Here is a 15,573-nt window from a genome sequence, read left to right on the forward strand (position 1 = left end):
CAAAACTATTTTACAATGTGCAACTTTACATCAGTTGAGTATGTGCTTTCAAACTATTCTTCAATATGTTTTCAAACTGACTTGAATTTATCTGTATCACAGTTCAATAATAATAATAATAATAACCTCTGCAGAATACATTTGACTTGTTGGTGTCATTTTAAAGCAAAGCCAACAGTCAGAACAGAAACAAAAATACTTTTCCGATACTTTTCTGATACAATAATTTAATCCGATATGATACAACTGAAATAAATCTTTGTCGATACAAAGATGAATTAAATCACGTGACAGCAAAATAAAATTCAAACAAAGTGTTTTTCAACTACTAACCATGACTGAGACTCGGCTAACAGCGTATTATTATTATTATGACTGGGAGCAGACACAGTGTGTTTGTTTTATAATATTTTTTTGTCAGCCATTGGCATGCATGCACATGAAAAAAACATGGTGCAAAAATGTGAACCAGTGATGAACACCAAGAAATGATTTAGGTAAATTTAGAAAGAATCCCACCTTGCTGCAGCCATTTAAATAAACTAATCTAAACGACACATTCAAATGTCTATATATATATTTTATATACTACTTCTGATTATTAATAAACAATAACTTATAACTACTTTTTATATAAACTTTAAAATAAACTAGTACTATCAGTACAGGTGTATATGCTATAAAAATAAATGGTGCTCGTACCACTAACAATTAAGAACAGACGTTATCACCAACATTCAGCGACAACCTCACTGTTGCAGCTAAATATGATGTAAAAAACAAACGTGAGTCATTCAAACCTGTGGAGAACACTATTCAACTCCACTGATGGCTCATGAGCTAAGACTTTGCAAATCTGTCATTTCTCTGTATGTGAGACACTCTTCATATGACTTGAGTAAATAGGAATGGTGACAAACCCACTGTCAGTGGTGATAGCTTTAATATAATTCTTTGCCATTCTAGTCTGAATGAATCACTTCAAATGCGTCACACAAATCACATGACAATCTGCTCAGATCATCATTCTCCCTTTAGCCCTCCTCAGAGGGTGCTGGGAGGCCTCTGAGGGTCACCATGCTGGAGAGTTGGTTTGCAGGCCGCTCACAGCTCCTCACTCTCCAACGTGGCCTCAGGAGGAGAGCTGGAGAACAGGATCGGGCTGGTCTCCGACGTGGGGAAAGCTGACTTGATGTCGAGCCCCTGGCCTGTCAGAGCTGCGTAGCGGCTGCCTGTGCGCGGAGCCTTCTTCATGGGTGCAGGGATGCTCTGATGCCACTGTGCTGAAGGTGCAGCAGATAGCTATTATTACTACTTAGAGTGACATGCTGAAAAAGAGGCACATTTCTTAATAGAACTAATAGTTACACAGCTGTACAGAATATTAACCATAGATATCAAGCCTGCAGGTGCAAGATACAATTCCAGCCTCGTTTTTTGCTGACACCGTGTACCAGCCAGCATCATCTTTTGTTGTTGGCTGGATAAGGAGACACACGTATCCTGTTGCATCCTGGGTCATGCTGAAATAAACAGAAAATGGAGAATTCATTCTAATTCCAAATAGAGATCTCTGAAACTATCATGTTGCAATAAATGCAGTACATGATACGGAAACAGCTGCAACGAGAGGCTCAGAACTCCTTCTAACCTGATTCTGTCCTTTGTTTTAGAAATGGTGTCATTGTCTTTCTTCCAGAAGATGACTGGAGGGGGCATACCCACCACCCGACACTCCAGCCTGACTGGAGTACCGTCAGGAATACCCATGTTCTGCAGCTTCTCCAAGAACTGGGGAGGGTGCTTCATCTCTTTCTCTAAAGCGGACATGACTTAGATTACTGGATCTTCCCAACAGGACACGGGACATCACACTGAAGTATTCAACTGATTTGTTAATTCATTTTCATCATCTAAACGCAAGGTCATTGATTGTATCCAGTCCTTACCCACAACTTTCAGTTCTAGACAAAAGGAGCTCTGCCCGGCTTTGTTGCTTGCGATGCACGTGTATGTGCCGGCGTCATTCTGTGTCAGAGGATCGATGACCAGAGAATGGACACCATTCTCCCGCACCAACATCTTGTGGTAAAGGTCTGGATAGATTGGCTGCCCGTTGACCAACCACATCAGCTCTGGGTTGGGTAGGCCACTGACCTGGAAGACAAAAAAAGGTTGAAAGTAAGGTGAAGCAAGAATGCAATATTTTACTGATTGTATTACATGCCAGGGCCTGCAGCCTACCTTACAGTCTAGCCTACACAGTCTTCCCTCGTGAGCCAGCATGTCTCCCGGAGCCTGGAGGAAGTGAGGCCGAAAAAAACGCTCCTGGGTTTGCTCACCTTCAACTTCCTGTATGCGAGTTCGCACCCTGAAAAACACGAGGCGTGTTATGAGGCACAAACGCACATTTGACATTAATCCATGTCGGTCTTTGTCGTTGTGCATGTTAGCATTTTGGGAAAGATTGATACACATGAACCCCCAAATATCATTATTGCCAGGGAGGTAAGTCAACCATTGGCTGGTCCTTCATGCTGCAGAGGGGTTCTTCTTACCTCTGCGGATCACACTGCACACTCAGCCCTGCTCACCTCTGAGAGTGAATAGGTGTCAGTCGGTTTCGGGGAGGTCCCGTTTGGACTATCAAATGACCCGAGCAGCTGATCCGTCCCTGATGGTCATTAAATATTAAATAAATCAGATAGTGCAGATGGAGAGAAGGTGTTGACAACATGAACAGGAAGCAGATTGTGAAGTATTACCTGTGGATTAGCTGCCATGATGGTGTAGTTGCCATCGTCATCATTGGTCGTGGACTCAATATGTAAAGCACAGGTCCCATCCCCCTCTCTTATCTTCTTGTAATGGACGTTCTTCCTCAAGATCTGCTTGCCATCTTTGAACCAGTAAACCTGACGAGAGACGCAGATGTGAAGGATAAATGTGAGGGATGAAAGTGAAAGATCAAGCCGTCATTTCTGCGGCACAGTCGTTGACCTCTCACCTTTGGAACAGGGATTCCCACTACTTTACATGAGAAAGTGACAGGCACGCCTTCCATGGCTCTGAAGTTCTTCAGTTTCTTGTCAAATATGGGTGCGATGCATTTTCCTGTAGGGACGTCATCGTGCTGCACCTCATCATCCGACTCCTCCACTGGCGTTCGCTCCAAGCGGAATTCAATCTCGCTCATTAGTCTCTGCTCGAAGCTAGACACTTTGTACTCCTGGAAAAGGAAAACCACTACATAAAAGTAAATTCCACAGTCGTCTGCGTGCACCATCTGTGCCTATACCAAATTTCCCTGAAACTCTGTGCATACAATAACATGCATATAATGTACACGGATGCTTAACACATTGAGATAAGCAACAAATGCTCTTGGAGAGGTATGCAATAATCAGGAACATGAGGCAACATGCGTCTGTTTACCATGTAACAACAGTGATGTTAAAGTAACAATCTGTAACTCAAATCTCAAAACAAAAAGGTACAGATTGTGTCTTTAAACCACTTGTTGGTGAAGATCATGCAGCGGCATCTGTCTGACAGTATCACTCCCGGCTGCTAAAAAGATTTTGCTCATCCAGCCAAACAAAATAAGACTGACGTTAAAACAGGGAACAGAGGAGGATGAACTGTAGAAGTGAACTGCAGAGTTGAAAAACATAATTTCTTGACAATTAAACCCCTTATTTGATTCTTATTGAGAACCTCTTGATTGCTTTTTCATCTACAGTATGGGCTAGCAGAAAGACAAAACTAGCAGGAGATTATTGAAGTGTGTGAAATGTAAGGACAATGTGCAGATTAGAAAACCCTTTTGGGAAAATCTGAAATGCAAACAGGAAAAAAAGGGGCTGCAAGCTTCAGTGGGGAAAATGTAAAATGAGTTAACTGAAAGCTGGAGAATACAGCACTTCACAACATTACAGTCGTTATATTTCATTGGCTTTATTCCTTTTAAACCTAAAATTATTAGTGCAGGTAATATATTAGTTAATAGAAGATGAAATGCTTGATTAGAGATATTAATTAACCATGGTATTTAGATAAGTATATGAGAATATACAAGTTTCGTGATCTCCGTCTGAAACTGTGTAATAACCCATACAGCCTCGAGCAAAGCAGTGCTTGGGACGGGAAGATCCTTGTACCTGATCATAGTTAATGACAGTAGCAGGAATGATTGGTCCAAGGGGTCTGCTCGCTGTTTTCCCCTCATTACTCAGCTTCTATGAGAGGATAGGCATGGATGATGAACACCAACAAAGACACACATACTGTACATACAAACATGGAATAACACACAAGCTGTCGTTATTAGCATGCGTGTTTTGTTAGGATACGTGGACACAATGATGAATGACTGGGGAGGGAATGATGGCTAATGCTCTGCTGATTAGAAGAGAGTGATTTTATGTCTCTTTATGACTTTACATTTTAAAAACTTGACTGTTGAGGGACAGTCATCTCAAAACGAATGCTGGAGTTGAGTGAGAAAGCAGCACAGTCATTAGTTAATGTACAGTAAATTTCATCCTTAAAAGTATAAAAACTAAATTGCAACAGTTGGTTAGTTAAGAATGTGCAATCACATTCCTCCATGTCAACAAAGAGATAATTTATTGACATTCATATTCACACAGTTGTCTAATATCTAACTGAGCAGGGATGTAATGGAGGCTGAAATCAGCTTTATATTTAAATAATCCAGTGGAACCCTAAATGTTTTGAGAATAAGTTTTGTCCATGAAAGTAGTTGTTTGCATTATTATATATATTTACCACTACATCACTGCAATTGAAGCAGTCAAAAAAGGAGAAATCAATCAGAGCTGCAGAGCTGGGGACTACTTAGTACCTGTTGATGTGCAAAATGAAGAGTATCATCTTTCAATTGAAGCTTTTTCTCAATGTCATGGAGAAGAATTTCTTTGCTTTCACGAATGTCTTCAATTGACGGCAGGCGCATCTTTGGTACATTCCTTTTTAACCTGAAGAGACAGAAGGGAAAACTTAGAGCATGTGACAGTTCAACAGTCTTGTGAGCATTGTAGGCCGTCACAGAGGGCGTACCCTAAAGGAGCTCCCTTGGGCAGGCCCATTGAGTTGGTGGGCTGACTTGGGGTCAGGGACGGCAGGACTGAGCTTAGGAACGCCACTGGGTTTTGAATGGGGCTGGGGGTGGAGCTGCTGGAGGTGGGAGAGGAGGCCTGGGGAGGCGACTGGGCTCGTATGGCGAACATGCTGTTCAGGAACGATGCCGGTGTGGGTGAAGACACGAGGGACGGAGGGCTGGTGGGAGACTTGAGCACCCTTGTGGGGAAGATCCTGGGTGGCGGGGAGAATGGCGGGAGAGTAGGGGAGCTGGCTGCAGAGGAGTTGAGCTCAGCGGCCAGCTCGTGGAGCAGAGGGACTGGTGATTCTGTTGGGGAAGGACTCCTGACTGGTGAGAAGGTCTGAGCAGCTATGAACTCTTTAGGCCGGGCGTAGTTGAAGGTGTGGGAGGTGGCGGTGAGGTTCATGAGGGAGGCGTGGGTGCTTCTCAGTAGAGGAGCGGGAGATATGATCGGCTGTAAGGCCAGTGTTGAATCTGTAGGGGCCCCACTAAGCTTTGGTGCAGGAGGAGAGAAAAACTGGGGTGTAGGTGCAGTTCTGGCAAGAGCGGCAGGGGACAGGTTGAGGTGGGAGGCATGGATGGTGTTCATCTGAGTTACAGGAGCTATACTAAGAGGAGGAGCTGTTTTCAGCTGTGGGGCAGGTGGAGGGGAGGTCACCAGTGATGACGTTTTAAGCTGAGGAATTAAAGGAGGGGAGCTAAAAGAAGGAGCTGGAGAAGTGTTGAGAAGAGAAAAGGTGGTGTTGAGTGCTGGAGCAGAACTCAGAGAGGGAGCAGGGGGGGCAGTGGTCATTGGTGGTGCCGAGTGGGGTGTCTGCTGCAGGGGCATCGTGGTGTTAACGTATGGCTGGAAAGGTGGCGGATGGGGTTCACGGTGCATTCTGGGTGACCACAGTGGACCTTCGTGGGAGCTTTGGACCTCAGGCTGGACCTGGATCTGGAATGGGGGGTGGTACTGAGGCTGGGTGTGGGTTTGGGTCTGAGGTTCAGTCTCCTGCTGCTGCTCCATGAGGACCTGGTGATGCAGAAGCTGGAGCTGGGCTGGGTCCCTGTTGATCAAAGCAAAACCAAAATGAACTACCAAAAAATGACACTATACATGGTGAACATGAGAGAGGCTCAGTGCTGCTCTCATAAATTAAGTCCATGCAGTAAACCCCAGCAGGAATGAGCCAAAGTCAGCATGAAGAATACTCTGCCCTTTTATGGGCTACCAACAAGTAGCCTACAAACAAAACACTGTTCAAGCTCCAGACACCTTCAGCTTTCATTCAGAACGGTTTCTTTTCATTTATCATCAAATTCCTGCAAACTTCGACTGAACAATGCAAAAACAAAAACAAATTGTCATACTTTGTATTGCCATGCACAAAAGCAACAGCAAAGAGCTAATCGAAACATGCACGATTTCATTGAATCTGAAACATCAGATGAACATAAAGGCATAGAATAACACTTACAAATAGAAAATGCCATCCTTTGTTTTAGAAAGCGGGACAGTCCACATTTGAAGTCCGCATGCATTCATTTATGAATTGCAACTGATCACAGCTGCTCGTTGAGCCAGTGGAGGAGGAACCTCCCACCTCTCAATACAGCCCAACTAATTCATGTAGGGACAAGATTTGAATAACCCATCTACAAAATCTCTTTCCCACACACTAAACTGTTGCCTTGTGTTAGTTTTAGAGTTTCAGCATAGTTGTGAAATTCCTGAGACTTGTTTACTTGTACTTGTTTTTTATTTGCTCTACTCACAGTTTGGGTTTAGCCAGCACTGGCGGTGGTTCTTTGCCGACTGACATCTGAGTGGTGTCTTCATCAGACGGACTGGATGCGTCACTTTGTTCATCCTCCTCATCCTCAGGCAGTTTGAAGTGCACACGCAGACCGACTCTGGAGCTGGAGCGTGAGTCTTTGTGGTTTGTCAGGGTGCCTGTCTTTAGGCAGGAGTTCGGAGGGGGATCAGGGAGGGGTACCACAATGGGGCTCCCATTCTGATAGTTTGGGGTCCCCTTAACTTTGGGGCTCTTGTCGGGTGATGTTACTGGAGGTCTGGACACTTCCTGCTCAGCTGAAGTCTCAAACGCAGATGGAGAAACAAAGGGTTTTGGGTATGAGAGCACCAGTCCGCCGCTCTGTGGTTCTGGACGTGCTCCACTGGATCCAGGAGGGTCCTGGTGGAGGTAGAAAGGATCTAAGTTTGGGGTGCTGGTGCTGCGGGAGTTGAGGCAGAAGCTGCTGCTCAGGCTTGAGGGTTCCAGACTGGGTAGACTGGTGCGGAGCGGGTCTGGACGCAACATGCTGGAGCTTTGGGGGTCCAGACGGAGGGTGCTGGTGTTTAAGGGGTCCAGGCGTAAGGTGCTAGAGATGAGCGGGTCTAGGCGAATGGTGCTGGAGTGGGGCTTGATGCTGTTGGTCACAGTAACCTCTGGTTGAGGGTTTACAGTGGTAGCTGATGGGGAAGGTTCTTGGATTTGACTGGGCTCCACCGTTAAACTGCTGAAAGGCCTCATGTGGTTGCTGTTGCTGCCATTTCCTGATGAGAATCAAGAGTCAGTAATTACATGTACTTTTATAAGAAGACATGATAGCTGTTGATGTTTTTGTAAAATGAAACATAAGTGTTACCTTTGACCCTCAGTGCAGCAGTGCTGGACACAGTTCCATACTTGTTGCTTGCTGTACAAGTGAACATCCCCGAGTCTTCAGGAAAGACCTCAGCAATGACCAGAGTGCATATTTCCTCTAGAGGTAAAGAAGTGATACTCACATAATCAAGTTGGTTTGGTATGACTGCATCATATTCAATTCTCACTTAGAGAGAGTCTTAATACACTGAGAAAAGACACATGACTTGTGTTTCAAATGCAACGAGGTTGCTGAGAGTCTATCTGCAGCTAAGGCAGGTTGAAGTGATCTGCCATGGTGGTTTGACACAGGATGAGAGACTACCTTATATGGTCCAGAGTCAGGGAAAAGCAGCCCTGGCTTATGTACAGAAGAAGAGCAGAAGCCTTAGCCAAGGACTATAAACACTTCAGCGGAGTAATATGTACACACTGCAGCATCATATACAGACAGGCAGCTACTCTGGGGCAGTCAACACTTTGACTTTAACACGTTTTTGACTGATGAGGATTTAATGAAATATGTACCTGATTCAGCTGGAGATCTGGGCTCTGAAACGGAAACAAGTACCAAAATCATTATGAAACTGCAACAGCTGAAGTTCAGTTTTAAGAATAATTAGAAGTTCTCTGAGTCTCATTATATGATCATATACTACAACCAGTTGATGCAGGATTACTTTTATTTGTCATTTCTCTAAAGTTTCCTTTAAGATACTTAATATATTCAGTATATTTATGCTGCTGAATTCCACAACTACAGAAAACATAGGAAGAGGAATGTCAGAAATGCTTTAACACACTGTTTTATGAGATGATACCATTTACGGTATTCAAACTGTATACATTTATGCCTGTAAACACACCCTTAACCTTAAAATCTTTTACAGCAATATCAACATTTCATTAAAACCTCCCCCATGGACAGGATATACATTATTATTTGATATAAATAAGATATAAGGTAACTATAAACTTTACTTAAGATAAAGGACTAGGTTTTTATGTCTCAATGTCACATTCTCAATGGATATACAGTACACTAAGATCTCAAAATCTCAATGAAAGTTTTGCACTGAAAGTAATTTCTTACACTAAATCAGGCTATTTGAAGACAATACTAATGTTTTTATTGTAGCATCATTGTGTTATTATTTCTAGTCAGCACACCAAGACTCTTAAGACACAAATGTTGAGATAAATGAATTCAACTGAATTAAATTGACTTACTCAAGATGCAATTAAGTTGTTAAATCTTGCATTTCCAAAAACTCCTATTCTTCATGAAATAAAGCATGTCAGACTCTCAAAAATACATAAAGCTTATTTGCACATTATGACAGTATCAGGGCAGCAGCAGAGCTTACGTTTCTGCAGGATCCTGAAATCAGGAGAGTCCTCTATGATTTTTCCCTCTCGGCACCAGTCCACGCGAGGCGACGGCACCCCTTTCACGCGGCACTCTAGCACCACCAGCTGGCCTTCTGACGCAAGGAGGTCCTGCAGGCTCTGGTGGGACAAGACAGGCTGTATGTTACATCGATAAAGACATCATAGACCGTGGCAGTATACATCCTTTTGAGAAAGACTCTACCTTTGTGAACACAGGGGCAGCCATGATAGGATGCCCGTTCAACCCTTGCAGGTAGTTGTGGTTGGAGGTTTGACACTGAAGATAAAAAAAACCCCACAGAGGACATGTTGATTAAAATATTCAAAACGAATCATTGAACAAAAATTAGAGTGGATGGAAGCAGCTCTTCTACCTCAGGTTGGGGTGCTTGTGTTGGAGTTGACCGGACGGGCAGCACAGAAGAAACCACCGAGTTCAGAGGCGATGATGTAGCTATCGCTGTAGTTGTCTGCGCTGCCGGTGGTGTGGATATGACTGAGACAGATGTTGACACCTCTTGGGCTTCTGGGACTTCTGTATCGCCAGGTGACAAAGTAGGAAACACCTGCACAGGAAACGCTGTTGTAGCTTCCTGAGCAGGGTGTGCTGTGGATGCCACAGATATTTCAGAGAGCTCTGGGACGGGAAATATTGAGGCTGATGTCTGGACCGGTAGAAGAGGTTCTGGGATCGTTTGGTTAGTTGGGGCAGAGGAGAGCTGCTCTGCTGGCTCCTCAGCCACTGCTGCAGGTTGGGACGACAGAGAGTCTTCTTCTTCTGCAGAGAGAGTTTGGCTCGATGATGGAGGTAAAGATTTCCTCTGTAGCCTTTGAAAGTCACAGCAGGAACAAAGGAATGGTGTCATTCAGAGTTACAATAACTAAAGGTGCACATTTTAATTATTTTTTGAAGTGGGTCTTAATGGCAATATGGTAAAAACTCACTGGGCTACATGTTCAAAATGCTGTTCCCCCTCAGAATCCGAAGAGGAGGCACCTGTTTGAACAAACAAGCACACACACACACATCACTACAAGTGTTTGACTAAACTGTAAAAGAGTCAATAAGAAAGAGAGAAACATAAGAATCACCTTCGACATAGATCTCAGCTGACGTGGAGTCAGTGCCGTAGAAATTAGATGCGAAGCAAGAGTAGCGTCCAGTATCTTCCTCGAACGCCTCTGCGATGATCAGAGAGTGCAGCTCACCGTTAGTGACGACTTGAATGTCAGGGCTGTTCTCCAGCTCCTTGCCCTCGCAAAACCACCTGTGATTAAACATATACGCCAAAATGCTCAGTACAACTGCTTCTTCCAGTTCAACAAATTGTAGTTATATTTTCAATGATTTTCTGTTATTATTAAATGCATGTTTGATACGCAAGTATGTTGGAGAAAATCACCTTTGTGTAAATTGTGTACCTACTATTAGATTTAAAGGTACCCTATGTGTGAGTTTTAGACCACTAGACTGCTACTAAACATGTAAACCAGGATACACACAATGTATTTTGGTGAGAAATACTGAATGTAAACATAAACTCTACAGGGCGCCTTTAATGTGGCTTAATTCATTTTCTCAAACATTTCAGAGAAATTACAAAATAAAACCTGCTAAAGGAAGTAAGGAAGTTATTTATTTCTTTTTCAAAGACCTTTGGTTACCTTTAGGTGCATCAAATGGATATTGAAACCACTCCATACCTATTGAATCATTCACCATCATTATTTCTGTAACTGCGTAGCTATTTCTTGTACTTTCCTCTCGTAGTGGAAATGCAAGAATTAGAGTAACCAATGATTACAGGACAATCATAGTGAGCTTCAGTGCAACTGGACGTGGGTTGGTTGGTGGTGTGTATTTGTATGAAATGGTTACATTCACCCTGACCATATGTACAAATGGGTGATGAGTGTCTTGGTTGGGCTTCACTGCTCTTGAATAGCATGAATATATACATATTCTCATTTACACATATACACTATTAAATCTAACTGTGAATGATTCATATCATTTTCATACTGATTCAAACCCTTAAGTGACCCCTCGTGCCCTGCATTTGTTTTTTTTTCCTTTAACATGTCACCTGTTTTCTGCCAGTAATCCACCTCTATTTCCACTTCAGTGATAGCACAGTTATGTGACTTAACTATTATTCCAGGGTGGTATATATTATACTACCCTTGCTTTACTATTTAAAACCCCATCGTTACACAGTTCTCTTTTTCCTCCTATTAACCCTCTGACGCTGTGTCTATGAGGCTGCTACCATGTGGCGTCTTTCCCTGGTCCCTAATAGTGCTTCTGGCTTGGTGCCATTCAGCGGAGTTATGCAGGCCAAGAGCAAAATGTTTTGATGAGCAAGCCCTATCCCTTTCCCTGTAAGACAAGAAGCAACACCAGCATGCCATGCCAGTTTAGAGGCCGCTTCAATGCACTGTTGATGTTATGATGATGAGGAGCACAAAACAATTTGTCTAAAGGCACCTACAGTAATGTAATGTTAAAGTTAATGAAAGGTATATGCACTTTATTATCAAATCAGGTTTTTTTTTTTAAAGGTTTTTTTTCTTTTGCCTTTATTAAGGAGAGATGGAGGATGACATGCAACAAAGGTCCCTGGCTGGACTCAAACCAGGTTACATCAGGTCAGTGTCCTGAAGCCAATAATCAGTATTGTAATGTATCATTTTATGCTGTAAACTGGCCAAAATCCTTTTAAATACATGCTACCTGGCTAGCATTACGTACCTGGCATTAGTCCTACTTAGGGACATCTAGTTCATTGGAGTTGCAGTTGGCAACAGTCTATTTATTCAGTGTAAAACTAGAATAGTAAACCTCCAACTTTCCCTTTTCTGACCAGCAACATATGCAGCAGCCTCTACGTTTAAGTACATCTATTTTGAGCAGATGAGGCCTTGCTGCTTTATTAAATCCAGCCAATAAACACACAGGAATGAGGTGATGTGTTACTCATATCCAGTGCTTTTACCAGGCTCACGGATCACCTATATGAAACACTTTATAATTATTATTGTTTAATTATACTACAAGATGAAGATGTCCCAAACTCCAGACTTCAAAAAGTATGACAAAAAGCAAATTTACACAAAAAAAACTATTCCTCAGAACACAAACTAAGCTACACATGGATTCTCAACTAGTCTGATATATGGAGTGCATTTGAGCTTTGGTATTTAAAACACCACACTGTAGATCTGTTCCCGATACTTGGATACAACACAGGCTAGAATGTGCTGTCAATGTTCTGCCTGAGGCGAGCCATGTCATTTCTAATGAGTAAGGCTCTAAATTGAAAGCATGAGTAGTAGAGGAGGTGGCTGGTCTGTGAGGCTAAGACCCCGCTCGCTGCACCTGTCAGGGCTATTTTCCCTCCGGACTTCAGAACCAGAGAGGAGATTCCCTCTGGAGCCGGGGAGCTCTGGCTGGCTGACCCAATCACATACGCACAGTGCTAAACATAGACTCGGAATACACACAATGCTATACCCTGACACTCCAGAGACAGTACACCACCGACAACTGATGGGAAATATGAATCTGACAACTATTTTAACTCCTTTAAGTCGTAGTCCCACACACAGTAGCTGCATGGACAGAAGAGCACAAACACTGAAGTCAATGAAAAGAGCTTTATGTTAACAGAATACGCAAAATAAGAGCATATTTTAAATAGAAACCGCTGAAACTGAAGGCAAATCTTCAGACTTTTTGTAAGACACTGAGACCAAAGACAAACCACATATCCACTAAACAGTAACTGTATAAATCATCTTACCAAACTCCTCATGCTTCTGTCAAGAGCTCAGTCGGTTCCATTATCAGACGCGACTGCAGCTCGCTGTGCCAGTTCAGTCTAAAAATGGCCGAGAGCTACATTCTCCACGGACGAGTATATGTTAGTGGCTCAACAATGTTCAGTAGGACTAACAAGCCCATGCCCCTTATAGTCTGACACCTCTGCTTCACTTCAATGCCAGGCTTTGTTGTCCTGGGAGGGAAATTGCAAGTCTGGCCAGGGTTTTAAAACACAAGTGTCAACAAGAGTGTTCATTAGTGAAGCACTGTCATGTTAGTCTCCAAAATGTATTCTGCTTCACTCTCTCACCAAAGGTTTAAATTCCTCTCATATTTTTGGCCCTTTTTGACTGTATATGGTCATTAATTAGGACGGCGCCCTCATGAGAATCTGATGGTATTCTTCTTAAGAATGACAGAAAGCCTGATGTGACACAACCCTGACCACCAACAAACACACACCTACATAAACACACACTCAGAATCAGCTGTTGGCCACTGTCACATGTCACTCCTGTCTGGATCCCCCAAGACAAAAACAACATCATTCATCTTAGCTCACACTTTGTAATTATTCAGTAACTGTCTGAGGTCCATCATGGCTCCATCTTTACTCAGACCGAGACATATCCTGAGTGAGACATTTTACACTCCTCAGTGCGCTCTGGTGGACAAGCTGACAGTGACACCGTTCCTAAATTACCCCAAACATAACTTTGGCACTTCACTACTGCAATTTCTTGTGACATATCAGCAGTACCAATATATCTATGATGAATTCATATTGGACGACAATGTTGGGCTGTGGTATATACCCTGTATTTCATTGAATATATTCTTTAAAAGTGTGGACAATATTGTACATTATTTAGTGTATTGTATTGTCTAAGTAGCAATACTGCAAAATAAAAATACTCCATTACAAGTTGAAATCTTAGTAAAGTAACTAGTAACTAAAGCTGCCAAATAAATGTAGTAAGAAAATAAAAGTACAACATTTCTCTCTGAAATGTAATGGAAAGCAGAAACCAAAAATACTGCAAATTTAAGTACAGTACTTGAGTAAATGTACTTAGTTACATTCCACCACTGATTAAAACTAACATCATGTTCAAAATCCCCAAACAAAAAGGTCATCCAACTGGTCCCAGATCCTTCAGTACAGTGCAACAATCTCCCCGACACGACCTCACAGCACACTGGCCTTTCTGCTTTTTTCAAGTATTCAGCACTTGTTTGGGTTTGCCTTACCGGACTTCAGGAACAGGGAGTCCTCTTACGATGCAGTCCAATTGGACCTTGCTGCCCTCTGGTACCTCCCTGCTTTTCAGTTTCTGGATGAAGTGAGGAGGCTCACACACAGGCTCCGCTGGGTATGGAGTTTCTGTCAAGGCACAGCTTTCAACCTCCTTCGCTGCCTCCTGGGAAATAGAGTCGTACTGCTGCTCTTCAGTAATCCTGCAGTCCTGAAACTCCGCTTGGCCAATCCCAGAGTCCAGCTGGACCTCTGGTTGGTGGCTAACAGCAGGGCTGGGTCTCTCCTTCTCCACCTCCATGGGCATGACAGCGCGCTCCCTGTTGTCTGGGCTGAGGGGATAAACTGTGCCATCGTTCTGGCTCTTGTTCTGGTTCCTGCTCCTGTGGGTTTTGCACGCTCTCGGCCGTACCCGTTTGGAGCTGTTGGCCTTGAAGAGAGAGGAGAGCTCCTCAATAAAGTCTGCTGCCTTGTTGAGGAACTCTTTCTTGGACTGGGTCTCCGGACCGTACGGGGCGTTCCTCGCCGACCTGTTGAAGTCGTTGAACCCTTCACTGGAGTCCCTGCTGTTCCTGATCATGTTTTCCTGCTGCGTTGACGCTTTGAGCATCTTTCTGTCTGATGTGAATGTTGTGTGTGTCACTGGCAGTTCTTTGAATTCAGGGGCCGGCTGAGTGAAGGGCACAGTGGAGGGGGCGGCAAAGGAAGCAGTAGAGGGGTTAGCCAAGGGAACGGATGGGGTTTCAGAGGAAGAGACTGAGGCTGAGGAGATGTTGGAGGGGGTTAATGGTGTGACAGAGGCCTTGACCTCTGCCCTCTCCTCACGCGGCTCATGTCCGATGGCCTGGCGGGCCAGGTTCACACTCTTATCCAGCTCCTCTTGGCTGAGGAAGGCTGAGAGGTCTGGGAATTGGGGATCATTGTGGCCCACAGAGTCCTCAGCCTTGCCTTTGAGTGACCCGTAGATCTGAAGGCGCGAGGAAGAAGCGTCTGAGCGGCTCATCTCGCTGTGGCGCTGCTGGGCTCTGGCCTCTGCCAGGTAGCTCTCTCTCAGGAGCTGAGACAGTGACGGTGGCTGGTCAGCGTTGTTCTCTTGCATGCTGTGGAAATAATCACAAGGTATTCAGTTACATTCGGCTCACAAATCAAGTATTTTATTTGAAAGATACTCTATATTTCTCACTCTTTAATCAGGTCTGTATGAATTTTATGATCCAACACACTGTCATTAAGACTTTCTGGTGTGTCCGAACTAAGTCAAATTTGTTACTTCCAGAGAACTGACACTTGACATAGGTCATGGGTCAAAGGACATCAATGTAAAAACACATAATCGGCAGCTTAAATC

General features: G+C 43.6%; 1 protein-coding gene across 1 annotated transcript; it reads right to left on the bottom strand.

Annotated features, from left to right (window-relative positions):
* Window positions 1-1,104: 1,104 nt before the first annotated feature.
* mypn (myopalladin) lies at window positions 1,105-15,324 on the bottom strand. The gene is made up of 20 exons (XM_070915865.1): window positions 14,222-15,324; window positions 10,240-10,415; window positions 10,093-10,144; window positions 9,522-9,975; window positions 9,350-9,424; window positions 9,123-9,264; window positions 8,284-8,307; window positions 7,757-7,873; window positions 6,884-7,664; window positions 5,083-6,174; window positions 4,868-5,000; window positions 4,161-4,238; window positions 3,008-3,229; window positions 2,766-2,915; window positions 2,595-2,674; window positions 2,245-2,371; window positions 1,950-2,157; window positions 1,652-1,817; window positions 1,390-1,523; window positions 1,105-1,283 (listed from the first exon to the last, which is right to left on the bottom strand). Exons 1-20 carry the CDS (start codon window positions 15,322-15,324, stop codon window positions 1,105-1,107), a joined length of 5,493 nt encoding a protein of 1,830 aa, XP_070771966.1.
* Window positions 15,325-15,573: the final 249 nt, after the last annotated feature.

This window comes from Enoplosus armatus, chromosome 12 (assembly GCF_043641665.1).
Source record: "Enoplosus armatus isolate fEnoArm2 chromosome 12, fEnoArm2.hap1, whole genome shotgun sequence".
Classification (NCBI taxonomy): domain Eukaryota; kingdom Metazoa; phylum Chordata; class Actinopteri; order Centrarchiformes; family Enoplosidae; genus Enoplosus; species Enoplosus armatus.